The 26,803-nt window shown below is 32.1% G+C and overlaps 4 protein-coding genes across 4 annotated transcripts; all 4 read right to left on the bottom strand.

Annotated features, from left to right (window-relative positions):
• Positions 1-345: 345 nt before the first annotated feature.
• LOC129952031 (histone H1-like) lies at positions 346-1,218 on the bottom strand. The gene has a single exon (XM_056064453.1). It carries the CDS (start codon positions 1,168-1,170, stop codon positions 514-516), a length of 657 nt encoding a protein of 218 aa, XP_055920428.1. The 5' UTR covers positions 1,171-1,218; the 3' UTR covers positions 346-513.
• Positions 1,219-8,088: 6,870 nt separating this feature from the next.
• LOC129952020 (histone H1-like) lies at positions 8,089-8,961 on the bottom strand. Its single transcript, XM_056064441.1, has one exon. The coding sequence runs from the start codon at positions 8,911-8,913 to the stop codon at positions 8,257-8,259; it is 657 nt and encodes a 218-aa protein (XP_055920416.1). The 5' UTR covers positions 8,914-8,961; the 3' UTR covers positions 8,089-8,256.
• A 6,932-nt stretch (positions 8,962-15,893) lies between these two features.
• Positions 15,894-16,703, bottom strand: LOC129951857 (histone H1-like). Its single transcript, XM_056064204.1, has one exon. It carries the CDS (start codon positions 16,654-16,656, stop codon positions 16,000-16,002), a length of 657 nt encoding a protein of 218 aa, XP_055920179.1. The 5' UTR covers positions 16,657-16,703; the 3' UTR covers positions 15,894-15,999.
• Positions 16,704-23,645: 6,942 nt separating this feature from the next.
• LOC129951867 (histone H1-like) lies at positions 23,646-24,455 on the bottom strand. The gene has a single exon (XM_056064216.1). The coding sequence runs from the start codon at positions 24,406-24,408 to the stop codon at positions 23,752-23,754; it is 657 nt and encodes a 218-aa protein (XP_055920191.1). The 5' UTR covers positions 24,409-24,455; the 3' UTR covers positions 23,646-23,751.
• Positions 24,456-26,803: the final 2,348 nt, after the last annotated feature.

The following is a 26,803-nucleotide window of genomic DNA, read 5'->3' as shown; positions in this document are numbered from 1 at the left end:
TCAGTCTCGCCCAGACAAATCGCATCGTGCCTAGCAGCTGTAGTAAGAAAATAGGCGCAAAAATATATTATTTATTTGTATTGATATTTCCTTTCTTTCTGCCCAATGAGAAAAACATATGAATACAAATAAATGAAGTTTGCATTTGCAATACCTATTTCATTAAAAAAAGTATTTTCTGTAGAACAAAAAAGCGCGAAAATAAATGCAAAACAAAATACGTTTCCGTTTGTTCAGTAGTGGTAGTCCCGTAGCGGCGACAGCGCGCGCCGGCCGCGCGGCGACGTCGCATCGCATCCAGCCACTTCACCACTTATCCCGTCGCCGTTGCTCCACCAGCCCATCGCATCTCAACGCTATCATCGAGATAGTCCAAAAATTCTCCCTCCTTTTTAATAAAAAATTAAAAAAAAAAAGTTTTTATATCTCATTTTAGTATATTTTTTGTAGCCCTGAAAAGGACTGTGGATTTTTGTTTTGATTTCAACTTTGTTTTTCATTGAAATGGAAATTTTACTTCTTTGCCTTTTTAACAGCGACTGCCTTTTTTGGCTTGGCTGCTGCTGTGGCTGATTTTGCTTTTGGCACTTTAGGTTTAGGCGCGGCTGCCTTTGCTTTTGTTGGCTTTGCCTTAACTGCACTCGTTTTTTTAACACTTTTCACTTTTGGTTTTTCCACCTTCTTTTTATCTGCACTGGCACTTTTTTTTGTTGTGGCGGCTACTTTTTTTACTTTCTTTTCACCAGACACTTTTTTTAATTTTTTGTCACCAGCAGCGGCAGCTTTTGGTTTGGCGGCAGATTTTTTCTTCTCAGCAGACTTGGCCTTTGGTTCCTTGTTGGCACTAGGCGATAATTTAAAAGAACCCGCAGCTCCTTTTCCTTTGGTTTGCACTAATTTACCACTTATTACAGCACCTTTTAAATATTTTTTTATAAACGGAGCAAGTTTTTGTACATCAACTTTGTAAGTAGCAGCAATATATTTTTTGATTGCCAAAAGGGAAGAACCACCGCGATCTTTCAATGTTTTAATTGCCGCATCCACCATTTGCTGAGTCGGAGGATGAGTTGGTGCCGATTTTGGTTTTTTTGACCCACTTGCGGCGGCAGCTTTTTTTGGTTTTTTTTCCGCAACGATTGCAGGAGACGTAGCTACAGTATCTGCCATTTTGAATTCACTATTATTAATCACTTTAGAGCACAATTTTAAGAAATAGAAACACGTTTTTGTTAAAATTGCGCCAAATCCGCACCTACAGAAACGGCTAAATGAGAATCAAAGAGAGCGAAGGTATACAAAAAATTCATTTTGTACATAATTTGTACACTTTTGCAACTTAGTTTCCTCTTAAAACTTCAAAAATTTACGTCTTTTCGACCTAAATATTATAAAACAATTGACAAAATTTATTCTTACAATAATAATAGATAATTTAATAAATAATTTGATTGAAAAAACACTATCTATCAATGCATTAATAACAATTAAAGTAAATGTTTGGTGGTATTTTTTTAATACTTACCAACAAGAATGTTTATATTTAATAAATTAAACATATTTTCAGCTTGAAATTATTTTTAACATAAAGCTGATAGTTTATTTAAACTAAATAACTAAAAATTTCATCAAATTCTTACTTAATTTCTTTTTAATAAAATTAAAACAATATGGGTAATGAAACGCGTAGCATTTTTTCCCTAGGCTGTGACTTTTTCTTAGAAAATTTGTTAAACATTATCCCAAGCAAGAAAACAAATGAAAAACTATATTTATATTATTTTGTTCATAAATATTAAATATTTAATCCATAACAAACATTAAAATACCAAAAATTTAAACAAATAATCAAGCAATCAAAACTCATAAACTATCGAATATTCGCTTGCCAAGGTTTACAAATTCACATTTGTATTACAAAAATCTGTACATTGAAAAAAAAACTTTCTTGCTTCAAAATTTGCCTTCAGATATATAAAAAAAAAACAAAGCATAGACTTATAAAATACATCATTGAAATATTAAAAATTAAAACACACAAAACTCAAACATTTTCGAGTATTGACTTGCTTAGTAGACAAATTCACATTTTTACGAGTATTACAAAAAGCTGTACATAGAAAAAAATTCTTACTTGAAAATTTGCCTTCAGACATAAAAAAAAGAAGCAATGCCTTATAAAATAACTATAATTAAAAAAGAAAAACAAAATTCATAAATTTTCGAGCATTGGCTTGCGTAGGTATAAATATTTTCATTTGTATGATAAAAACTATGCATAGAAAGCAAGCAATAACATTTTCAAAATTTGCCTTCAAAGTAAATTATCACATTATCTTTCTACCTAAAATAAAAAAAAAATCGTGGAAATCGATAGGTACGTAATTACTAGATTGAATTAAAATTCATTTATATCTCTTTTAAATATTTTGTGGTCCTGAAAAGGACCGTTGAATATTTTTTTTAACCTCGATGATTTAAGCACGTTCGCCACGGATGCGTCTGGCCAATTGAATGTCTTTTGGCATAATTGTGACACGTTTGGCATGGATGGCGCACAAATTTGTGTCTTCAAACAGGCCAACCAAATAAGCTTCACTTGCTTCTTGAAGCGCCATAACAGCTGAGCTCTGGAAACGCAAATCTGTTTTGAAATCTTGAGCAATTTCACGAACTAAACGTTGGAAAGGCAATTTACGAATTAACAATTCGGTGCTTTTCTGATAACGACGAATCTCACGAAGAGCCACTGTTCCAGGACGATAACGATGTGGTTTCTTTACACCTCCTGTTGCTGGAGCACTTTTACGAGCTGCCTTTGTTGCCAGTTGCTTACGTGGGGCTTTTCCACCAGTCGATTTACGGGCAGTTTGCTTTGTACGAGCCATGATTTCACTTTTTTTCACTTCACTAATAAACACAACACTTTTGTTCACAATTTTTTTAGAAAAATCGAATGTAGATTTCTGTTTAAGTCATTAAATTGGCTATTCATGTTTCCGTTCGACTGTTTTTTTCATTTTCGTTGTCGATTTATTTGGCCAATCAAAATTAAGAATTGTTATGAAAAATAAGTATAAATACTTGTGGTATTTCGAGCGAAGAGCCACAGTTTAACAGTGACTCTTGTGCAGTGCAGTTCTCTAGTTCAGTTTAAGTGTTTTTTTAATTAAATAAATAAAAATGACTGGTCGTGGTAAAGGAGGAAAAGGTTTGGGCAAAGGCGGAGCTAAGCGGCATCGTAAGGTATTGCGTGATAACATTCAAGGAATCACGAAACCAGCAATTCGTCGATTGGCTCGTCGTGGAGGTGTAAAACGTATTTCTGGTTTGATTTACGAAGAAACACGTGGAGTGTTGAAAGTTTTTCTGGAAAATGTTATCCGAGATGCCGTTACTTACACCGAACACGCTAAGCGTAAGACAGTTACAGCTATGGATGTAGTTTACGCTTTGAAGAGACAAGGGCGTACTCTTTACGGTTTCGGAGGTTAAGAATTTTATTCGAAACAAACAATCGGTCCTTTTCAGGACCACAATTAAATATAAAAGAGATTGAAAATAGAAATCATACACCGTTGACGAACAAAATACCTAATTTTTTTTCATTTGCCAATGAATATATGTATGTATATACCTGATGATTATCAAAAAAAATTATTTTGCTAATTTACTTACTTTTTTGTACCAAAATATTTTTTTTGAAATGGAAACATAAAATAAAATTCCTTTTTGTGAAAAATTTTTTTTTTGCTTTAGTCGCAAAAACATATTTTATTCCTTGTATTATTCTTTTTTCGAAATGGAAACAAAAATTAAATAAAATTCCTTTTTCTGAAATTTTTTTTGTTGCTTTGCATATTTTATTCTTTTTTCCGTAGAAAAATTTTTTTTTTTTGCTGCTTTACGGATTGGATACGAACAAATATTTCTTTTTCCAAAGGAAGAAAAAACATTTGTTTGTTGCTTTCTTTTTCTTCGTACGAGAATATTTTAGAATATATACAAAAAATTGAAAAATAAACACATCTCTTAATAGAAATTATTGGATACGAACAAATATTTCTTTTTGCAGAGGAAGAAAAAAACATTTTTTGTTTGTTGGTTTCTTTTTCTTTGAAAAAAAATAAAAAATATTTTTTCCGAACTGAAAAAAAAATGTTTTGTTGCTTTACGGATTGGATACGAACAAATATTTCTTTTTCTTCGTACCAGAATATTTTAAAATTGCTATATACCTACAAGAAATTGAAAAATAACCACATCTTTTAACAGAAATTAGAATTGCATACGAACAAATATTTCTTTTTCCCAAGAAAGAAAAAAACATGTTTGTTGGTTTCTATTTCTTTGAAAAAAAAAAAATAAAAAATATTTTTTCCGAACTGAAAAAAAAATGTTTTGTTGCTTTACGGATTGGATACGAACAAATATTTCTTTTTGCAAAGGAAGAAAAAACATTTGTTTGGTTTCTTCTTCTTTGAAAAAAAAAATGTGTTGCTTTACGGATTGGATACAAACAAATATTTCTTTTTGCAAAGAAAGAAAAAACATTTGTTTGTTGGTTTCTTCTTCTTCGTATTTTAAAATATATAAAAAAAATGAAAAATATACACATCTCTTAATAGAAATTATTTGTCGTCCTGAAAAGGACGGTTTTTTTTTTGTTTGCTGTCACTACATAGATTTAAGCACTTTTCTCTGTCTTCTTTGGCAACAAAACAGCTTGAATATTTGGAAGAACACCTCCTTGTGCGATTGTGACTCCAGAAAGTAATTTATTCAATTCCTCGTCGTTCCGAATAGCCAATTGCAAATGGCGGGGAATAATTCTAGTTTTTTTGTTGTCACGAGCAGCATTTCCCGCCAATTCCAAGACTTCTGCCGCCAAATATTCCATCACAGCTGCCAAATACACAGGGGCACCGGCTCCGACGCGCTCAGCATAGTTTCCCTTTCGCAGCAGACGATGAATACGACCAACAGGGAATTGTAATCCAGCACGATTAGAGCGGGACTTTGCCTTTCCCTTCACTTTTCCACCTTTACCACGACCAGACATTTTATATTATTGTTTTTTAAATATTTTTTACAAAAGAAAAAACACAAGAGAGCTCACTATTTCACTGTTCACTGTATCACTGCACACTGTAGAATGACAAAATTTTCGAACTGTGCGCTGTCTTTTATCTAAATTTTCGTATGCTCGCACACAGAAAAAAGAGGGTTGTGGCCTTAGAAAGCCGTTGTGGAAAGAGACAATATAATTCGTGAGTTTTTCAGAAAAATTCACAGTTCTCGTTCAGTCGTCATTGTGTGCAGTTCGTTAATAGTGAAAGTGAAGTGAATTATAAAAATAAAATGCCGCCAAAAACTAGTGGTAAAGCAGCTAAAAAAGCCGGAAAGGCACAAAAAAATATCACCAAGACCGATAAGAAGAAGAAGCGCAAGAGGAAGGAAAGCTACGCAATCTACATTTACAAAGTTTTGAAGCAAGTTCATCCTGACACTGGAATTTCATCGAAGGCCATGAGCATCATGAATAGTTTTGTGAACGACATCTTCGAAAGAATTGCTGCTGAAGCCTCTCGCTTAGCTCACTACAACAAGCGTTCAACAATCACAAGTCGGGAAATCCAGACTGCCGTGCGATTGTTGTTGCCTGGTGAACTAGCCAAGCATGCTGTTAGTGAAGGAACAAAGGCGGTTACCAAATACACAAGCTCGAAGTAATTTTTTTTTTATTGAATTTCTTCAAAAATGGCCCTTTTCAGGGCCGCAAAAATATCAATAAGAGATTAGAGAATTGAAAAAAAAATATTTTTTCTACCTGCGGAAAAATTCGTTAAATAAATATTTTTATTTGTGATTGAAGTAATTTTTTTTTATTTAATTTCTTCAAAAATGGCCCTTTTCAGGGCCGCAAAAATATCAATAAGAGATTAGAGAATTGACAAAAAAATATATTTTTTTTTCTACCTGCGGAAAAATTCGTTAAATAAATATTTTTATTTGTGATTGTAAGAGTATTTTCTATGAAAAAAATAAATTTTGTAAATTGTTCCAGACGCCACGTGAATCATGTCGCGTCCAATAGAAACACAAACATTTTTTTTATTGTTCTACGCATCGTGTACAGTCTCGAAGCGTCGCAAAAGTTTTAATAAGAAACTAGAGATTTGAGAAGAAAGGTATATACATATATTTTTTTTGCCTGTGGAATGATTTTATGAATCTATTTTGTTTTTCTTTGTGATTTTTGATTAGAAAATATATTTTCTATCAAAAGAAATACAAAAGTTAGTTCTGTTAATTGTTCCAGAACCACGTGTATCGTGCCGAGTCAAGTAGAAACGAAAAACATACAAAAAATACATTTTATTAAATAATTTTGTTTGTTTTGTTCTACCCATCGTGTCCAGTTATGTCGCTATGTGTACAGTGTACAGTCACGTAGCGTCACAAAAATATCTATAAAATATTAGAGAATTAAATTTGTTTGTGTTTTTTGATGTCAGATGTATGTAATTTCTATGAAAAGAAATACAAAATTCTTGTTATTTTGTTTAAGATTTTTTTTATTGTTCTACGCATCGAGTACAGTCTCGAAGCGTCACAAAATTTTTAATAAGAAACTAGAGAATTTAAAGAAATGTATGTTTTCTTTGCCTGTGGAATACATATTGTTTTTTGTTTTAATTTTTGATTACAAAATATATTTTCTATGAAAAGAAATACAAAACTTACTTTTGTTGATTGTTCCAGACACGACGTGTATCATGCCGAGTCAACTAAAAACAAAAAAATATAAATTTTGTTTGTATTGTTCTACCCATCGTGTCCAGTTATGTCGCTATGTGTACAGTCACGTAGCGTCGCAAAAACATCTAGGTATAAAATATTAGAGAATTAAATTTGTTTGTGTTTTTTGATGTCAGATGTACGTATGTAATTTCTATGAAAAGAAATACAACACTCTTGATATTTTGTTTAAGAATTTTCTTAATTGTTGCGGATATACTTCATGTCGCGTCCAGTCGATAAAAATATATGAAAATATATGTAATTTCTATGAAAAGAAATACAAAACTCTTGATAAATTGTGTAAGAATTTTTTTATTTGTTGCAGGAATGCGTCATGTCGCGTCCAGTCGATAAAAATATATGAAAAACATATGTAATTCCTGAAATAAAATACAAAACTCTTGATATTTTGTTTAAGAATTTTGTAAATTGTTGCAGGTATACGTCATGTCGCGTCTAGTCCATAAAAATACATGAAAACAAATACCTACATTTTGCCAAAGTATTTCGTTTGTATTTTTCTACGCATCGTGTACAGTCACATAGCGTGGAAACATTTCAATAATTACGTAGGTATTAGAGAAATGCAAAAAAAGAAAAATATGTTGTTGTCTTATTTGATAGTAAAAGTATTTTCTATGAAAGATATTTATTGTTGAAGGCATCGCATCGCGTCCAATCACAAAAAAGTAGAAAATAAACAGTACAGTCTCGCCCATACATATCGCATCGTACCTAGTAGCTGTAGTTAGAAAATAGGCGCAAAAATATATATTATTTATTTGTATTGATATTTCCTTTCTTTCTGCCCAATGAGAAATACATATGAATACAAATAAATTAAGTTTGCTTTTGAATACCTATTTCATAAAAAAACTATTTTCTGTAGAACAAAAAAAGGACGAAAATAAATGCAAAACTAAATACGTTTTCGGTTGTTCAGTCTCGCCCAGACAAATCGCATCGTGCCTAGCAGCTGTAGTAAGAAAATAGGCGCAAAAATATATTATTTATTTGTATTGATATTTCCTTTCTTTCTGCCCAATGAGAAAAACATATGAATACAAATAAATGAAGTTTGCATTTGCAATACCTATTTCATTAAAAAAAGTATTTTCTGTAGAACAAAAAAGCGCGAAAATAAATGCAAAACAAAATACGTTTCCGTTTGTTCAGTAGTGGTAGTCCCGTAGCGGCGACAGCGCGCGCCGGCCGCGCGGCGACGTCGCATCGCATCCAGCCACTTCACCACTTATCCCGTCGCCGTTGCTCCACCAGCCCATCGCATCTCAACGCTATCATCGAGATAGTCCAAAAATTCTCCCTCCTTTTTAATAAAAAATTAAAAAAAAAAAGTTTTTATATCTCATTTTAGTATATTTTTTGTAGCCCTGAAAAGGACTGTGGATTTTTGTTTTGATTTCAACTTTGTTTTTCATTGAAATGGAAATTTTACTTCTTTGCCTTTTTAACAGCGACTGCCTTTTTTGGCTTGGCTGCTGCTGTGGCTGATTTTGCTTTTGGCACTTTAGGTTTAGGCGCGGCTGCCTTTGCTTTTGTTGGCTTTGCCTTAACTGCACTCGTTTTTTTAACACTTTTCACTTTTGGTTTTTCCACCTTCTTTTTATCTGCACTGGCACTTTTTTTTGTTGTGGCGGCTACTTTTTTTACTTTCTTTTCACCAGACACTTTTTTTAATTTTTTGTCACCAGCAGCGGCAGCTTTTGGTTTGGCGGCAGATTTTTTCTTCTCAGCAGACTTGGCCTTTGGTTCCTTGTTGGCACTAGGCGATAATTTAAAAGAACCCGCAGCTCCTTTTCCTTTGGTTTGCACTAATTTACCACTTATTACAGCACCTTTTAAATATTTTTTTATAAACGGAGCAAGTTTTTGTACATCAACTTTGTAAGTAGCAGCAATATATTTTTTGATTGCCAAAAGGGAAGAACCACCGCGATCTTTCAATGTTTTAATTGCCGCATCCACCATTTGCTGAGTCGGAGGATGAGTTGGTGCCGATTTTGGTTTTTTTGACCCACTTGCGGCGGCAGCTTTTTTTGGTTTTTTTTCCGCAACGATTGCAGGAGACGTAGCTACAGTATCTGCCATTTTGAATTCACTATTATTAATCACTTTAGAGCACAATTTTAAGAAATAGAAACACGTTTTTGTTAAAATTGCGCCAAATCCGCACCTACAGAAACGGCTAAATGAGAATCAAAGAGAGCGAAGGTATACAAAAAATTCATTTTGTACATAATTTGTACACTTTTGCAACTTAGTTTCCTCTTAAAACTTCAAAAATTTACGTCTTTTCGACCTAAATATTATAAAACAATTGACAAAATTTATTCTTACAATAATAATAGATAATTTAATAAATAATTTGATTGAAAAAACACTATCTATCAATGCATTAATAACAATTAAAGTAAATGTTTGGTGGTATTTTTTTAATACTTACCAACAAGAATGTTTATATTTAATAAATTAAACATATTTTCAGCTTGAAATTATTTTTAACATAAAGCTGATAGTTTATTTAAACTAAATAACTAAAAATTTCATCAAATTCTTACTTAATTTCTTTTTAATAAAATTAAAACAATATGGGTAATGAAACGCGTAGCATTTTTTCCCTAGGCTGTGACTTTTTCTTAGAAAATTTGTTAAACATTATCCCAAGCAAGAAAACAAATGAAAAACTATATTTATATTATTTTGTTCATAAATATTAAATATTTAATCCATAACAAACATTAAAATACCAAAAATTTAAACAAATAATCAAGCAATCAAAACTCATAAACTATCGAATATTCGCTTGCCAAGGTTTACAAATTCACATTTGTATTACAAAAATCTGTACATTGAAAAAAAAACTTTCTTGCTTCAAAATTTGCCTTCAGATATATAAAAAAAAAACAAAGCATAGACTTATAAAATACATCATTGAAATATTAAAAATTAAAACACACAAAACTCAAACATTTTCGAGTATTGACTTGCTTAGTAGACAAATTCACATTTTTACGAGTATTACAAAAAGCTGTACATAGAAAAAAATTCTTACTTGAAAATTTGCCTTACATAAAAAAAAGAAGCAATGCCTTATAAAATAACTATAATTAAAAAAGAAAAACAAAATTCATAAATTTTCGAGCATTGGCTTGCGTAGGTATAAATATTTTCATTTGTATGATAAAAACTATGCATAGAAAGCAAGCAATAACATTTTCAAAATTTGCCTTCAAAGTAAATTATCACATTATCTTTCTACCTAAAATAAAAAAAAAATCGTGGAAATCGATAGGTACGTAATTACTAGATTGAATTAAAATTCATTTATATCTCTTTTAAATATTTTGTGGTCCTGAAAAGGACCGTTGAATATTTTTTTTAACCTCGATGATTTAAGCACGTTCGCCACGGATGCGTCTGGCCAATTGAATGTCTTTTGGCATAATTGTGACACGTTTGGCATGGATGGCGCACAAATTTGTGTCTTCAAACAGGCCAACCAAATAAGCTTCACTTGCTTCTTGAAGCGCCATAACAGCTGAGCTCTGGAAACGCAAATCTGTTTTGAAATCTTGAGCAATTTCACGAACTAAACGTTGGAAAGGCAATTTACGAATTAACAATTCGGTGCTTTTCTGATAACGACGAATCTCACGAAGAGCCACTGTTCCAGGACGATAACGATGTGGTTTCTTTACACCTCCTGTTGCTGGAGCACTTTTACGAGCTGCCTTTGTTGCCAGTTGCTTACGTGGGGCTTTTCCACCAGTCGATTTACGGGCAGTTTGCTTTGTACGAGCCATGATTTCACTTTTTTTCACTTCACTAATAAACACAACACTTTTGTTCACAATTTTTTTAGAAAAATCGAATGTAGATTTCTGTTTAAGTCATTAAATTGGCTATTCATGTTTCCGTTCGACTGTTTTTTTCATTTTCGTTGTCGATTTATTTGGCCAATCAAAATTAAGAATTGTTATGAAAAATAAGTATAAATACTTGTGGTATTTCGAGCGAAGAGCCACAGTTTAACAGTGACTCTTGTGCAGTGCAGTTCTCTAGTTCAGTTTAAGTGTTTTTTTAATTAAATAAATAAAAATGACTGGTCGTGGTAAAGGAGGAAAAGGTTTGGGCAAAGGCGGAGCTAAGCGGCATCGTAAGGTATTGCGTGATAACATTCAAGGAATCACGAAACCAGCAATTCGTCGATTGGCTCGTCGTGGAGGTGTAAAACGTATTTCTGGTTTGATTTACGAAGAAACACGTGGAGTGTTGAAAGTTTTTCTGGAAAATGTTATCCGAGATGCCGTTACTTACACCGAACACGCTAAGCGTAAGACAGTTACAGCTATGGATGTAGTTTACGCTTTGAAGAGACAAGGGCGTACTCTTTACGGTTTCGGAGGTTAAGAATTTTATTCGAAACAAACAATCGGTCCTTTTCAGGACCACAATTAAATATAAAAGAGATTGAAAATAGAAATCATACACCGTTGACGAACAAAATACCTAATTTTTTTTCATTTGCCAATGAATATATGTATGTATATACTCCTGATGATTATCAAAAAAAATTATTTTGCTAATTTACTTACTTTTTTGTACCAAAATATTTTTTTTGAAATGGAAACATAAAATAAAATTCCTTTTTGTGAAAAATTTTTTTTTTGCTTTAGTCGCAAAAACATATTTTATTCCTTGTATTATTCTTTTTTCGAAATGGAAACAAAAATTAAATAAAATTCCTTTTTCTGAAATTTTTTTTGTTGCTTTGCATATTTTATTCTTTTTTCCGTAGAAAAATTTTTTTTTTTTTGCTGCTTTACGGATTGGATACGAACAAATATTTCTTTTTCCAAAGGAAGAAAAAACATTTGTTTGTTGCTTTCTTTTTCTTCGTACGAGAATATTTTAGAATATATACAAAAAATTGAAAAATAAACACATCTCTTAATAGAAATTATTGGATACGAACAAATATTTCTTTTTGCAGAGGAAGAAAAAAACATTTTTTGTTTGTTGGTTTCTTTTTCTTTGAAAAAAAATAAAAAATATTTTTTCCGAACTGAAAAAAAAATGTTTTGTTGCTTTACGGATTGGATACGAACAAATATTTCTTTTTCTTCGTACCAGAATATTTTAAAATTGCTATATACCTACAAGAAATTGAAAAATAACCACATCTTTTAACAGAAATTAGAATTGCATACGAACAAATATTTCTTTTTCCCAAGAAAGAAAAAAACATGTTTGTTGGTTTCTATTTCTTTGAAAAAAAAAAAATAAAAAATATTTTTTCCGAACTGAAAAAAAAATGTTTTGTTGCTTTACGGATTGGATACGAACAAATATTTCTTTTTGCAAAGGAAGAAAAAACATTTGTTTGGTTTCTTCTTCTTTGAAAAAAAAAATGTGTTGCTTTACGGATTGGATACAAACAAATATTTCTTTTTGCAAAGAAAGAAAAAACATTTGTTTGTTGGTTTCTTCTTCTTCGTATTTTAAAATATATAAAAAAAATGAAAAATATACACATCTCTTAATAGAAATTATTTGTCGTCCTGAAAAGGACGGTTTTTTTTTTGTTTGCTGTCACTACATAGATTTAAGCACTTTTCTCTGTCTTCTTTGGCAACAAAACAGCTTGAATATTTGGAAGAACACCTCCTTGTGCGATTGTGACTCCAGAAAGTAATTTATTCAATTCCTCGTCGTTCCGAATAGCCAATTGCAAATGGCGGGGAATAATTCTAGTTTTTTTGTTGTCACGAGCAGCATTTCCCGCCAATTCCAAGACTTCTGCCGCCAAATATTCCATCACAGCTGCCAAATACACAGGGGCACCGGCTCCGACGCGCTCAGCATAGTTTCCCTTTCGCAGCAGACGATGAATACGACCAACAGGGAATTGTAATCCAGCACGATTAGAGCGGGACTTTGCCTTTCCCTTCACTTTTCCACCTTTACCACGACCAGACATTTTATATTATTGTTTTTTAAATATTTTTTACAAAAGAAAAAACACAAGAGAGCTCACTATTTCACTGTTCACTGTATCACTGCACACTGTAGAATGACAAAATTTTCGAACTGTGCGCTGTCTTTTATCTAAATTTTCGTATGCTCGCACACAGAAAAAAGAGGGTTGTGGCCTTAGAAAGCCGTTGTGGAAAGAGACAATATAATTCGTGAGTTTTTCAGAAAAATTCACAGTTCTCGTTCAGTCGTCATTGTGTGCAGTTCGTTAATAGTGAAAGTGAAGTGAATTATAAAAATAAAATGCCGCCAAAAACTAGTGGTAAAGCAGCTAAAAAAGCCGGAAAGGCACAAAAAAATATCACCAAGACCGATAAGAAGAAGAAGCGCAAGAGGAAGGAAAGCTACGCAATCTACATTTACAAAGTTTTGAAGCAAGTTCATCCTGACACTGGAATTTCATCGAAGGCCATGAGCATCATGAATAGTTTTGTGAACGACATCTTCGAAAGAATTGCTGCTGAAGCCTCTCGCTTAGCTCACTACAACAAGCGTTCAACAATCACAAGTCGGGAAATCCAGACTGCCGTGCGATTGTTGTTGCCTGGTGAACTAGCCAAGCATGCTGTTAGTGAAGGAACAAAGGCGGTTACCAAATACACAAGCTCGAAGTAATTTTTTTTTTATTGAATTTCTTCAAAAATGGCCCTTTTCAGGGCCGCAAAAATATCAATAAGAGATTAGAGAATTGAAAAAAAAATATTTTTTCTACCTGCGGAAAAATTCGTTAAATAAATATTTTTATTTGTGATTGAAGTAATTTTTTTTTATTTAATTTCTTCAAAAATGGCCCTTTTCAGGGCCGCAAAAATATCAATAAGAGATTAGAGAATTGACAAAAAAATATATTTTTTTTTCTACCTGCGGAAAAATTCGTTAAATAAATATTTTTATTTGTGATTGTAAGAGTATTTTCTATGAAAAAAATAAATTTTGTAAATTGTTCCAGACGCCACGTGAATCATGTCGCGTCCAATAGAAACACAAACATTTTTTTTATTGTTCTACGCATCGTGTACAGTCTCGAAGCGTCGCAAAAGTTTTAATAAGAAACTAGAGATTTGAGAAGAAAGGTATATACATATATTTTTTTTGCCTGTGGAATGATTTTATGAATCTATTTTGTTTTTCTTTGTGATTTTTGATTAGAAAATATATTTTCTATCAAAAGAAATACAAAAGTTAGTTCTGTTAATTGTTCCAGAACCACGTGTATCGTGCCGAGTCAAGTAGAAACGAAAAACATACAAAAAATACATTTTATTAAATAATTTTGTTTGTTTTGTTCTACCCATCGTGTCCAGTTATGTCGCTATGTGTACAGTGTACAGTCACGTAGCGTCACAAAAATATCTATAAAATATTAGAGAATTAAATTTGTTTGTGTTTTTTGATGTCAGATGTATGTAATTTCTATGAAAAGAAATACAAAATTCTTGTTATTTTGTTTAAGATTTTTTTTATTGTTCTACGCATCGAGTACAGTCTCGAAGCGTCACAAAATTTTTAATAAGAAACTAGAGAATTTAAAGAAATGTATGTTTTCTTTGCCTGTGGAATACATATTGTTTTTTGTTTTAATTTTTGATTACAAAATATATTTTCTATGAAAAGAAATACAAAACTTACTTTTGTTGATTGTTCCAGACACGACGTGTATCATGCCGAGTCAACTAAAAACAAAAAAATATAAATTTTGTTTGTATTGTTCTACCCATCGTGTCCAGTTATGTCGCTATGTGTACAGTCACGTAGCGTCGCAAAAACATCTAGGTATAAAATATTAGAGAATTAAATTTGTTTGTGTTTTTTGATGTCAGATGTACGTATGTAATTTCTATGAAAAGAAATACAACACTCTTGATATTTTGTTTAAGAATTTTCTTAATTGTTGCGGATATACTTCATGTCGCGTCCAGTCGATAAAAATATATGAAAATATATGTAATTTCTATGAAAAGAAATACAAAACTCTTGATAAATTGTGTAAGAATTTTTTTATTTGTTGCAGGAATGCGTCATGTCGCGTCCAGTCGATAAAAATATATGAAAAACATATGTAATTCCTGAAATAAAATACAAAACTCTTGATATTTTGTTTAAGAATTTTGTAAATTGTTGCAGGTATACGTCATGTCGCGTCTAGTCCATAAAAATACATGAAAACAAATACCTACATTTTGCCAAAGTATTTCGTTTGTATTTTTCTACGCATCGTGTACAGTCACATAGCGTGGAAACATTTCAATAATTACGTAGGTATTAGAGAAATGCAAAAAAAGAAAAATATGTTGTTGTCTTATTTGATAGTAAAAGTATTTTCTATGAAAGATATTTATTGTTGAAGGCATCGCATCGCGTCCAATCACAAAAAAGTAGAAAATAAACAGTACAGTCTCGCCCATACATATCGCATCGTACCTAGTAGCTGTAGTTAGAAAATAGGCGCAAAAATATATATTATTTATTTGTATTGATATTTCCTTTCTTTCTGCCCAATGAGAAATACATATGAATACAAATAAATTAAGTTTGCTTTTGAATACCTATTTCATAAAAAAACTATTTTCTGTAGAACAAAAAAAGGACGAAAATAAATGCAAAACTAAATACGTTTTCGGTGGTTCAGTCTCGCCCAGACAAATCGCATCGTGCCTAGCAGCTGTAGTAAGAAAATAGGCGCAAAAATATATTATTTATTTGTATTGATATTTCCTTTCTTTCTGCCCAATGAGAAAAACATATGAATACAAATAAATGAAGTTTGCATTTGCAATACCTATTTCATTAAAAAAAGTATTTTCTGTAGAACAAAAAAGCGCGAAAATAAATGCAAAACAAAATACGTTTCCGTTTGTTCAGTAGTGGTAGTCCCGTAGCGGCGACAGCGCGCGCCGGCCGCGCGGCGACGTCGCATCGCATCCAGCCACTTCACCACTTATCCCGTCGCCGTTGCTCCACCAGCCCATCGCATCTCAACGCTATCATCGAGATAGTCCAAAAATTCTCCCTCCTTTTTAATAAAAAATTAAAAAAAAAAAGTTTTTATATCTCATTTTAGTATATTTTTTGTAGCCCTGAAAAGGACTGTGGATTTTTGTTTTGATTTCAACTTTGTTTTTCATTGAAATGGAAATTTTACTTCTTTGCCTTTTTAACAGCGACTGCCTTTTTTGGCTTGGCTGCTGCTGTGGCTGATTTTGCTTTTGGCACTTTAGGTTTAGGCGCGGCTGCCTTTGCTTTTGTTGGCTTTGCCTTAACTGCACTCGTTTTTTTAACACTTTTCACTTTTGGTTTTTCCACCTTCTTTTTATCTGCACTGGCACTTTTTTTTGTTGTGGCGGCTACTTTTTTTACTTTCTTTTCACCAGACACTTTTTTTAATTTTTTGTCACCAGCAGCGGCAGCTTTTGGTTTGGCGGCAGATTTTTTCTTCTCAGCAGACTTGGCCTTTGGTTCCTTGTTGGCACTAGGCGACAATTTAAAAGAACCCGCAGCTCCTTTTCCTTTGGTTTGCACTAATTTACCACTTATTACAGCACCTTTTAAATATTTTTTTATAAACGGAGCAAGTTTTTGTACATCAACTTTGTAAGTAGCAGCAATATATTTTTTGATTGCCAAAAGGGAAGAACCACCGCGATCTTTCAATGTTTTAATTGCCGCATCCACCATTTGCTGAGTCGGAGGATGAGTTGGTGCCGATTTTGGTTTTTTTGACCCACTTGCGGCGGCAGCTTTTTTTGGTTTTTTTTCCGCAACGATTGCAGGAGACGTAGCTACAGTATCTGCCATTTTGAATTCACTATTATTAATCACTTTAGAGCACAATTTTAAGAAATAGAAACACGTTTTTGTTAAAATTGCGCCAAATCCGCACCTACAGAAACGGCTAAATGAGAATCAAAGAGAGCGAAGGTATACAAAAAATTCATTTTGTACATAATTTGTACACTTTTGCAACTTAGTTTCCTCTTAAAACTTCAAAAATTTACGTCTTTTCGACCTAAATATTATAAAACAATTGACAAAATTTATTCTTACAATAATAATAGATAATTTAATAAATAATTTGATTGAAAAAACACTATCTATCAATGCATTAATAACAATTAAAGTAAATGTTTGGTGGTATTTTTTTAATACTTACCAACAAGAATGTTTATATTTAATAAATTAAACATATTTTCAGCTTGAAATTATTTTTAACATAAAGCCGATAGTTTATTTAAACTAAATAACTAAAAATTTCATCAAATTCTTACTTAATTTCTTTTTAATAAAATTAAAACAATATGGGTAATGAAACGCGTAGCATTTTTTCCCTAGGCTGTGACTTTTTCTTAGAAAATTTGTTAAACATTATCCCAAGCAAGAAAACAAATGAAAAACTATATTTATATTATTTTGTTCATAAATATTAAATATTTAATCCATAACAAACATTAAAATACCAAAAATTTAAACAAATAATCAAGCAATCAAAACTCATAAACTATCGAATATTCGCTTGCCAAGGTTTACAAATTCACATTTGTATTACAAAAATCTGTACATTGAAAAAAAAACTTTCTTGCTTCAAAATTTGCCTTCAGATATATAAAAAAAAACAAAGCATAGACTTATAAAATACATCATTGAAATATTAAAAATTAAAACACACAAAACTCAAACATTTTCGAGTATTGACTTGCTTAGTAGACAAATTCACATTTTTACGAGTATTACAAAAAACTGTACATAGAAAAAAATTCTTACTTGAAAATTTGCCTTCAGACATAAAAAAAAGAAGCAATGCCTTATAAAATAACTATAATTAAAAAAGAAAAACAAAATTCATAAATTTTCGAGCATTGGCTTGCGTAGGTATAAATATTTTCATTTGTATGATAAAAACTATGCATAGAAAGCAAGCAATAACATTTTCAAAATTTGCCTTCAAAGTAAATTATCACATTATCTTTCTACCTAAAATAAAAAAAAAATCGTGGAAATCGATAGGTACGTAATTACTAGATTGAATTAAAATTCATTTATATCTCTTTTAAATATTTTGTGGTCCTGAAAAGGACCGTTGAATATTTTTTTTAACCTCGATGATTTAAGCACGTTCGCCACGGATGCGTCTGGCCAATTGAATGTCTTTTGGCATAATTGTGACACGTTTGGCATGGATGGCGCACAAATTTGTGTCTTCAAACAGGCCAACCAAATAAGCTTCACTTGCTTCTTGAAGCGCCATAACAGCTGAGCTCTGGAAACGCAAATCTGTTTTGAAATCTTGAGCAATTTCACGAACTAAACGTTGGAAAGGCAATTTACGAATTAACAATTCGGTGCTTTTCTGATAACGACGAATCTCACGAAGAGCCACTGTTCCAGGACGATAACGATGTGGTTTCTTTACACCTCCTGTTGCTGGAGCACTTTTACGAGCTGCCTTTGTTGCCAGTTGCTTACGTGGGGCTTTTCCACCAGTCGATTTACGGGCAGTTTGCTTTGTACGAGCCATGATTTCACTTTTTTTCACTTCACTAATAAACACAACACTTTTGTTCACAATTTTTTTAGAAAAATCGAATGTAGATTTCTGTTTAAGTCATTAAATTGGCTATTCATGTTTCCGTTCGACTGTTTTTTTCATTTTCGTTGTCGATTTATTTGGCCAATCAAAATTAAGAATTGTTATGAAAAATAAGTATAAATACTTGTGGTATTTCGAGCGAAGAGCCACAGTTTAACAGTGACTCTTGTGCAGTGCAGTTCTCTAGTTCAGTTTAAGTGTTTTTTTAATTAAATAAATAAAAATGACTGGTCGTGGTAAAGGAGGAAAAGGTTTGGGCAAAGGCGGAGCTAAGCGGCATCGTAAGGTATTGCGTGATAACATTCAAGGAATCACGAAACCAGCAATTCGTCGATTGGCTCGTCGTGGAGGTGTAAAACGTATTTCTGGTTTGATTTACGAAGAAACACGTGGAGTGTTGAAAGTTTTTCTGGAAAATGTTATCCGAGATGCCGTTACTTACACCGAACACGCTAAGCGTAAGACAGTTACAGCTATGGATGTAGTTTACGCTTTGAAGAGACAAGGGCGTACTCTTTACGGTTTCGGAGGTTAAGAATTTTATTCGAAACAAACAATCGGTCCTTTTCAGGACCACAATTAAATATAAAAGAGATTGAAAATAGAAATCATACACCGTTGACGAACAAAATACCTAATTTTTTTTCATTTGCCAATGAATATATGTATGTATATACTAAATACCTGATGATTATCAAAAAAAATTATTTTGCTAATTTACTTACTTTTTTGTACCAAAATATTTTTTTTGAAATGGAAACATAAAATAAAATTCCTTTTTGTGAAAAATTTTTTTTTTTGCTTTAGTCGCAAAAACATATTTTATTCCTTGTATTATTCTTTTTTCGAAATGGAAACAAAAATTAAATAAAATTCCTTTTTCTGAAATTTTTTTTGTTGCTTTGCATATTTTATTCTTTTTTCCGTAGAAAAATTTTTTTTTTTTTGCTGCTTTACGGATTGGATACGAACAAATATTTCTTTTTCCAAAGGAAGAAAAAACATTTGTTTGTTGCTTTCTTTTTCTTCGTACGAGAATATTTTAGAATATATACAAAAAATTGAAAAATAAACACATCTCTTAATAGAAATTATTGGATACGAACAAATATTTCTTTTTGCAGAGGAAGAAAAAAACATTTTTTGTTTGTTGGTTTCTTTTTCTTTGAAAAAAAATAAAAAATATTTTTTCCGAACTGAAAAAAAAATGTTTTGTTGCTTTACGGATTGGATACGAACAAATATTTCTTTTTCTTCGTACCAGAATATTTTAAAATTGCTATATACCTACAAGAAATTGAAAAATAACCACATCTTTTAACAGAAATTAGAATTGCATACGAACAAATATTTCTTTTTCCCAAGAAAGAAAAAAACATGTTTGTTGGTTTCTATTTCTTTGAAAAAAAAAAAAATAAAAAATATTTTTTCCGAACTGAAAAAAAAATGTTTTGTTGCTTTACGGATTGGATACGAACAAATATTTCTTTTTGCAAAGGAAGAAAAAACATTTGTTTGGTTTCTTCTTCTTTGAAAAAAAAAATGTGTTGCTTTACGGATTGGATACAAACAAATATTTCTTTTTGCAAAGAAAGAAAAAACATTTGTTTGTTGGTTTCTTCTTCTTCGTATTTTAAAATATATAAAAAAAATGAAAAATATACACATCTCTTAATAGAAATTATTTGTCGTCCTGAAAAGGACGGTTTTTTTTTTGTTTGCTGTCACTACATAGATTTAAGCACTTTTCTCTGTCTTCTTTGGCAACAAAACAGCTTGAATATTTGGAAGAACACCTCCTTGTGCGATTGTGACTCCAGAAAGTAATTTATTCAATTCCTCGTCGTTCCGAATAGCCAATTGCAAATGGCGGGGAATAATTCTAGTTTTTTTGTTGTCACGAGCAGCATTTCCCGCCAATTCCAAGACTTCTGCCGCCAAATATTCCATCACAGCTGCCAAATACACAGGGGCACCGGCTCCGACGCGCTCAGCATAGTTTCCCTTTCGCAGCAGACGATGAATACGACCAACAGGGAATTGTAATCCAGCACGATTAGAGCGGGACTTTGCCTTTCCCTTCACTTTTCCACCTTTACCACGACCAGACATTTTATATTATTGTTTTTTAAATATTTTTTACAAAAGAAAAAACACAAGAGAGCTCACTATTTCACTGTTCACTGTATCACTGCACACTGTAGAATGACAAAATTTTCGAACTGTGCGCTGTCTTTTATCTAAATTTTCGTATGCTCGCACACAGAAAAAAGAGGGTTGTGGCCTTAGAAAGCCGTTGTGGAAAGAGACAATATAATTCGTGAGTTTTTCAGAAAAATTCACAGTTCTCGTTCAGTCGTCATTGTGTGCAGTTCGTTAATAGTGAAAGTGAAGTGAATTATAAAAATAAAATGCCGCCAAAAACTAGTGGTAAAGCAGCTAAAAAAGCCGGAAAGGCACAAAAAAATATCACCAAGACCGATAAGAAGAAGAAGCGCAAGAGGAAGGAAAGCTACGCAATCTACATTTACAAAGTTTTGAAGCAAGTTCATCCTGACACTGGAATTTCATCGAAGGCCATGAGCATCATGAATAGTTTTGTGAACGACATCTTCGAAAGAATTGCTGCTGAAGCCTCTCGCTTAGCTCACTACAACAAGCGTTCAACAATCACAAGTCGGGAAATCCAGACTGCCGTGCGATTGTTGTTGCCTGGTGAACTAGCCAAGCATGCTGTTAGTGAAGGAACAAAGGCGGTTACCAAATACACAAGCTCGAAGTAATTTTTTTTTTATTGAATTTCTTCAAAAATGGCCCTTTTCAGGGCCGCAAAAATATCAATAAGAGATTAGAGAATTGAAAAAAAAATATTTTTTCTACCTGCGGAAAAATTCGTTAAATAAATATTTTTATTTGTGATTGAAGTAATTTTTTTTTATTTAATTTCTTCAAAAATGGCCCTTTTCAGGGCCGCAAAAATATCAATAAGAGATTAGAGAATTGACAAAAAAATATATTTTTTTTTCTACCTGCGGAAAAATTCGTTAAATAAATATTTTTATTTGTGATTGTAAGAGTATTTTCTATGAAAAAAATAAATTTTGTAAATTGTTCCAGACGCCACGTGAATCATGTCGCGTCCAATAGAAACACAAACATTTTTTTTATTGTTCTACGCATCGTGTACAGTCTCGAAGCGTCGCAAAAGTTTTAATAAGAAACTAGAGATTTGAGAAGAAAGGTATATACATATATTTTTTTTGCCTGTGGAATGATTTTATGAATCTATTTTGTTTTTCTTTGTGATTTTTGATTAGAAAATATATTTTCTATCAAAAGAAATACAAAAGTTAGTTCTGTTAATTGTTCCAGAACCACGTGTATCGTGCCGAGTCAAGTAGAAACGAAAAACATACAAAAAATACATTTTATTAAATAATTTTGTTTGTTTTGTTCTACCCATCGTGTCCAGTTATGTCGCTATGTGTACAGTGTACAGTCACGTAGCGTCACAAAAATATCTATAAAATATTAGAGAATTAAATTTGTTTGTGTTTTTTGATGTCAGATGTATGTAATTTCTATGAAAAGAAATACAAAATTCTTGTTATTTTGTTTAAGATTTTTTTTATTGTTCTACGCATCGAGTACAGTCTCGAAGCGTCACAAAATTTTTAATAAGAAACTAGAGAATTTAAAGAAATGTATGTTTTCTTTGCCTGTGGAATACATATTGTTTTTTGTTTTAATTTTTGATTACAAAATATATTTTCTATGAAAAGAAATACAAAACTTACTTTTGTTGATTGTTCCAGACACGACGTGTATCATGCCGAGTCAACTAAAAACAAAAAAATATAAATTTTGTTTGTATTGTTCTACCCATCGTGTCCAGTTATGTCGCTATGTGTACAGTCACGTAGCGTCGCAAAAACATCTAGGTATAAAATATTAGAGAATTAAATTTGTTTGTGTTTTTTGATGTCAGATGTACGTATGTAATTTCTATGAAAAGAAATACAACACTCTTGATATTTTGTTTAAGAATTTTCTTAATTGTTGCGGATATACTTCATGTCGCGTCCAGTCGATAAAAATATATGAAAATATATGTAATTTCTATGAAAAGAAATACAAAACTCTTGATAAATTGTGTAAGAATTTTTTTATTTGTTGCAGGAATGCGTCATGTCGCGTCCAGTCGATAAAAATATATGAAAAACATATGTAATTCCTGAAATAAAATACAAAACTCTTGATATTTTGTTTAAGAATTTTGTAAATTGTTGCAGGTATACGTCATGTCGCGTCTAGTCCATAAAAATACATGAAAACAAATACCTACATTTTGCCAAAGTATTTCGTTTGTATTTTTCTACGCATCGTGTACAGTCACATAGCGTGGAAACATTTCAATAATTACGTAGGTATTAGAGAAATGCAAAAAAAGAAAAATATGTTGTTGTCTTATTTGATAGTAAAAGTATTTTCTATGAAAGATATTTATTGTTGAAGGCATCGCATCGCGTCCAATCACAAAAAAGTAGAAAATAAACAGTACAGTCTCGCCCATACATATCGCATCGTACCTAGTAGCTGTAGTTAGAAAATAGGCGCAAAAATATATATTATTTATTTGTATTGATATTTCCTTTCTTTCTGCCCAATGAGAAATACATATGAATACAAATAAATTAAGTTTGCTTTTGAATACCTATTTCATAAAAAAACTATTTTCTGTAGAACAAAAAAAGGACGAAAATAAATGCAAAACTAAATACGTTTTCGGTGGTTCAGTCTCGCCCAGACAAATCGCATCGTGCCTAGCAGCTGTAGTAAGAAAATAGGCGCAAAAATATATTATTTATTTGTATTGATATTTCCTTTCTTTCTGCCCAATGAGAAAAACATATGAATACAAATAAATGAAGTTTGCATTTGCAATACCTATTTCATTAAAAAAAGTATTTTCTGTAGAACAAAAAAGCGCGAAAATAAATGCAAAACAAAATACGTTTCCGTTTGTTCAGTAGTGGTAGTCCCGTAGCGGCGACAGCGCGCGCCGGCCGCGCGGCGACGTCGCATCGCATCCAGCCACTTCACCACTTATCCCGTCGCCGTTGCTCCACCAGCCCATCGCATCTCAACGCTATCATCGAGATAGTCCAAAAATTCTCCCTCCTTTTTAATAAAAAATTAAAAAAAAAAAGTTTTTATATCTCATTTTAGTATATTTTTTGTAGCCCTGAAAAGGACTGTGGATTTTTGTTTTGATTTCAACTTTGTTTTTCATTGAAATGGAAATTTTACTTCTTTGCCTTTTTAACAGCGACTGCCTTTTTTGGCTTGGCTGCTGCTGTGGCTGATTTTGCTTTTGGCACTTTAGGTTTAGGCGCGGCTGCCTTTGCTTTTGTTGGCTTTGCCTTAACTGCACTCGTTTTTTTAACACTTTTCACTTTTGGTTTTTCCACCTTCTTTTTATCTGCACTGGCACTTTTTTTTGTTGTGGCGGCTACTTTTTTTACTTTCTTTTCACCAGACACTTTTTTTAATTTTTTGTCACCAGCAGCGGCAGCTTTTGGTTTGGCGGCAGATTTTTTCTTCTCAGCAGACTTGGCCTTTGGTTCCTTGTTGGCACTAGGCGACAATTTAAAAGAACCCGCAGCTCCTTTTCCTTTGGTTTGCACTAATTTACCACTTATTACAGCACCTTTTAAATATTTTTTTATAAACGGAGCAAGTTTTTGTACATCAACTTTGTAAGTAGCAGCAATATATTTTTTGATTGCCAAAAGGGAAGAACCACCGCGATCTTTCAATGTTTTAATTGCCGCATCCACCATTTGCTGAGTCGGAGGATGAGTTGGTGCCGATTTTGGTTTTTTTGACCCACTTGCGGCGGCAGCTTTTTTTGGTTTTTTTTCCGCAACGATTGCAGGAGACGTAGCTACAGTATCTGCCATTTTGAATTCACTATTATTAATCACTTTAGAGCACAATTTTAAGAAATAGAAACACGTTTTTGTTAAAATTGCGCCAAATCCGCACCTACAGAAACGGCTAAATGAGAATCAAAGAGAGCGAAGGTATACAAAAAATTCATTTTGTACATAATTTGTACACTTTTGCAACTTAGTTTCCTCTTAAAACTTCAAAAATTTACGTCTTTTCGACCTAAATATTATAAAACAATTGACAAAATTTATTCTTACAATAATAATAGATAATTTAATAAATAATTTGATTGAAAAAACACTATCTATCAATGCATTAATAACAATTAAAGTAAATGTTTGGTGGTATTTTTTTAATACTTACCAACAAGAATGTTTATATTTAATAAATTAAACATATTTTCAGCTTGAAATTATTTTTAACATAAAGCCGATAGTTTATTTAAACTAAATAACTAAAAATTTCATCAAATTCTTACTTAATTTCTTTTTAATAAAATTAAAACAATATGGGTAATGAAACGCGTAGCATTTTTTCCCTAGGCTGTGACTTTTTCTTAGAAAATTTGTTAAACATTATCCCAAGCAAGAAAACAAATGAAAAACTATATTTATATTATTTTGTTCATAAATATTAAATATTTAATCCATAACAAACATTAAAATACCAAAAATTTAAACAAATAATCAAGCAATCAAAACTCATAAACTATCGAATATTCGCTTGCCAAGGTTTACAAATTCACATTTGTATTACAAAAATCTGTACATTGAAAAAAAAACTTTCTTGCTTCAAAATTTGCCTTCAGATATATAAAAAAAAACAAAGCATAGACTTATAAAATACATCATTGAAATATTAAAAATTAAAACACACAAAACTCAAACATTTTCGAGTATTGACTTGCTTAGTAGACAAATTCACATTTTTACGAGTATTACAAAAAACTGTACATAGAAAAAAATTCTTACTTGAAAATTTGCCTTCAGACATAAAAAAAAGAAGCAATGCCTTATAAAATAACTATAATTAAAAAAGAAAAACAAAATTCATAAATTTTCGAGCATTGGCTTGCGTAGGTATAAATATTTTCATTTGTATGATAAAAACTATGCATAGAAAGCAAGCAATAACATTTTCAAAATTTGCCTTCAAAGTAAATTATCACATTATCTTTCTACCTAAAATAAAAAAAAAATCGTGGAAATCGATAGGTACGTAATTACTAGATTGAATTAAAATTCATTTATATCTCTTTTAAATATTTTGTGGTCCTGAAAAGGACCGTTGAATATTTTTTTTAACCTCGATGATTTAAGCACGTTCGCCACGGATGCGTCTGGCCAATTGAATGTCTTTTGGCATAATTGTGACACGTTTGGCATGGATGGCGCACAAATTTGTGTCTTCAAACAGGCCAACCAAATAAGCTTCACTTGCTTCTTGAAGCGCCATAACAGCTGAGCTCTGGAAACGCAAATCTGTTTTGAAATCTTGAGCAATTTCACGAACTAAACGTTGGAAAGGCAATTTACGAATTAACAATTCGGTGCTTTTCTGATAACGACGAATCTCACGAAGAGCCACTGTTCCAGGACGATAACGATGTGGTTTCTTTACACCTCCTGTTGCTGGAGCACTTTTACGAGCTGCCTTTGTTGCCAGTTGCTTACGTGGGGCTTTTCCACCAGTCGATTTACGGGCAGTTTGCTTTGTACGAGCCATGATTTCACTTTTTTTCACTTCACTAATAAACACAACACTTTTGTTCACAATTTTTTTAGAAAAATCGAATGTAGATTTCTGTTTAAGTCATTAAATTGGCTATTCATGTTTCCGTTCGACTGTTTTTTTCATTTTCGTTGTCGATTTATTTGGCCAATCAAAATTAAGAATTGTTATGAAAAATAAGTATAAATACTTGTGGTATTTCGAGCGAAGAGCCACAGTTTAACAGTGACTCTTGTGCAGTGCAGTTCTCTAGTTCAGTTTAAGTGTTTTTTTAATTAAATAAATAAAAATGACTGGTCGTGGTAAAGGAGGAAAAGGTTTGGGCAAAGGCGGAGCTAAGCGGCATCGTAAGGTATTGCGTGATAACATTCAAGGAATCACGAAACCAGCAATTCGTCGATTGGCTCGTCGTGGAGGTGTAAAACGTATTTCTGGTTTGATTTACGAAGAAACACGTGGAGTGTTGAAAGTTTTTCTGGAAAATGTTATCCGAGATGCCGTTACTTACACCGAACACGCTAAGCGTAAGACAGTTACAGCTATGGATGTAGTTTACGCTTTGAAGAGACAAGGGCGTACTCTTTACGGTTTCGGAGGTTAAGAATTTTATTCGAAACAAACAATCGGTCCTTTTCAGGACCACAATTAAATATAAAAGAGATTGAAAATAGA

Source organism: Eupeodes corollae, chromosome 3, assembly GCF_945859685.1.
Source record: "Eupeodes corollae chromosome 3, idEupCoro1.1, whole genome shotgun sequence".
Lineage (NCBI taxonomy): Eukaryota > Metazoa > Arthropoda > Insecta > Diptera > Syrphidae > Eupeodes > Eupeodes corollae.
Note: the sequence above shows the minus strand (reverse complement) of the source record. Positions and strands in the feature narration are given on the sequence as shown.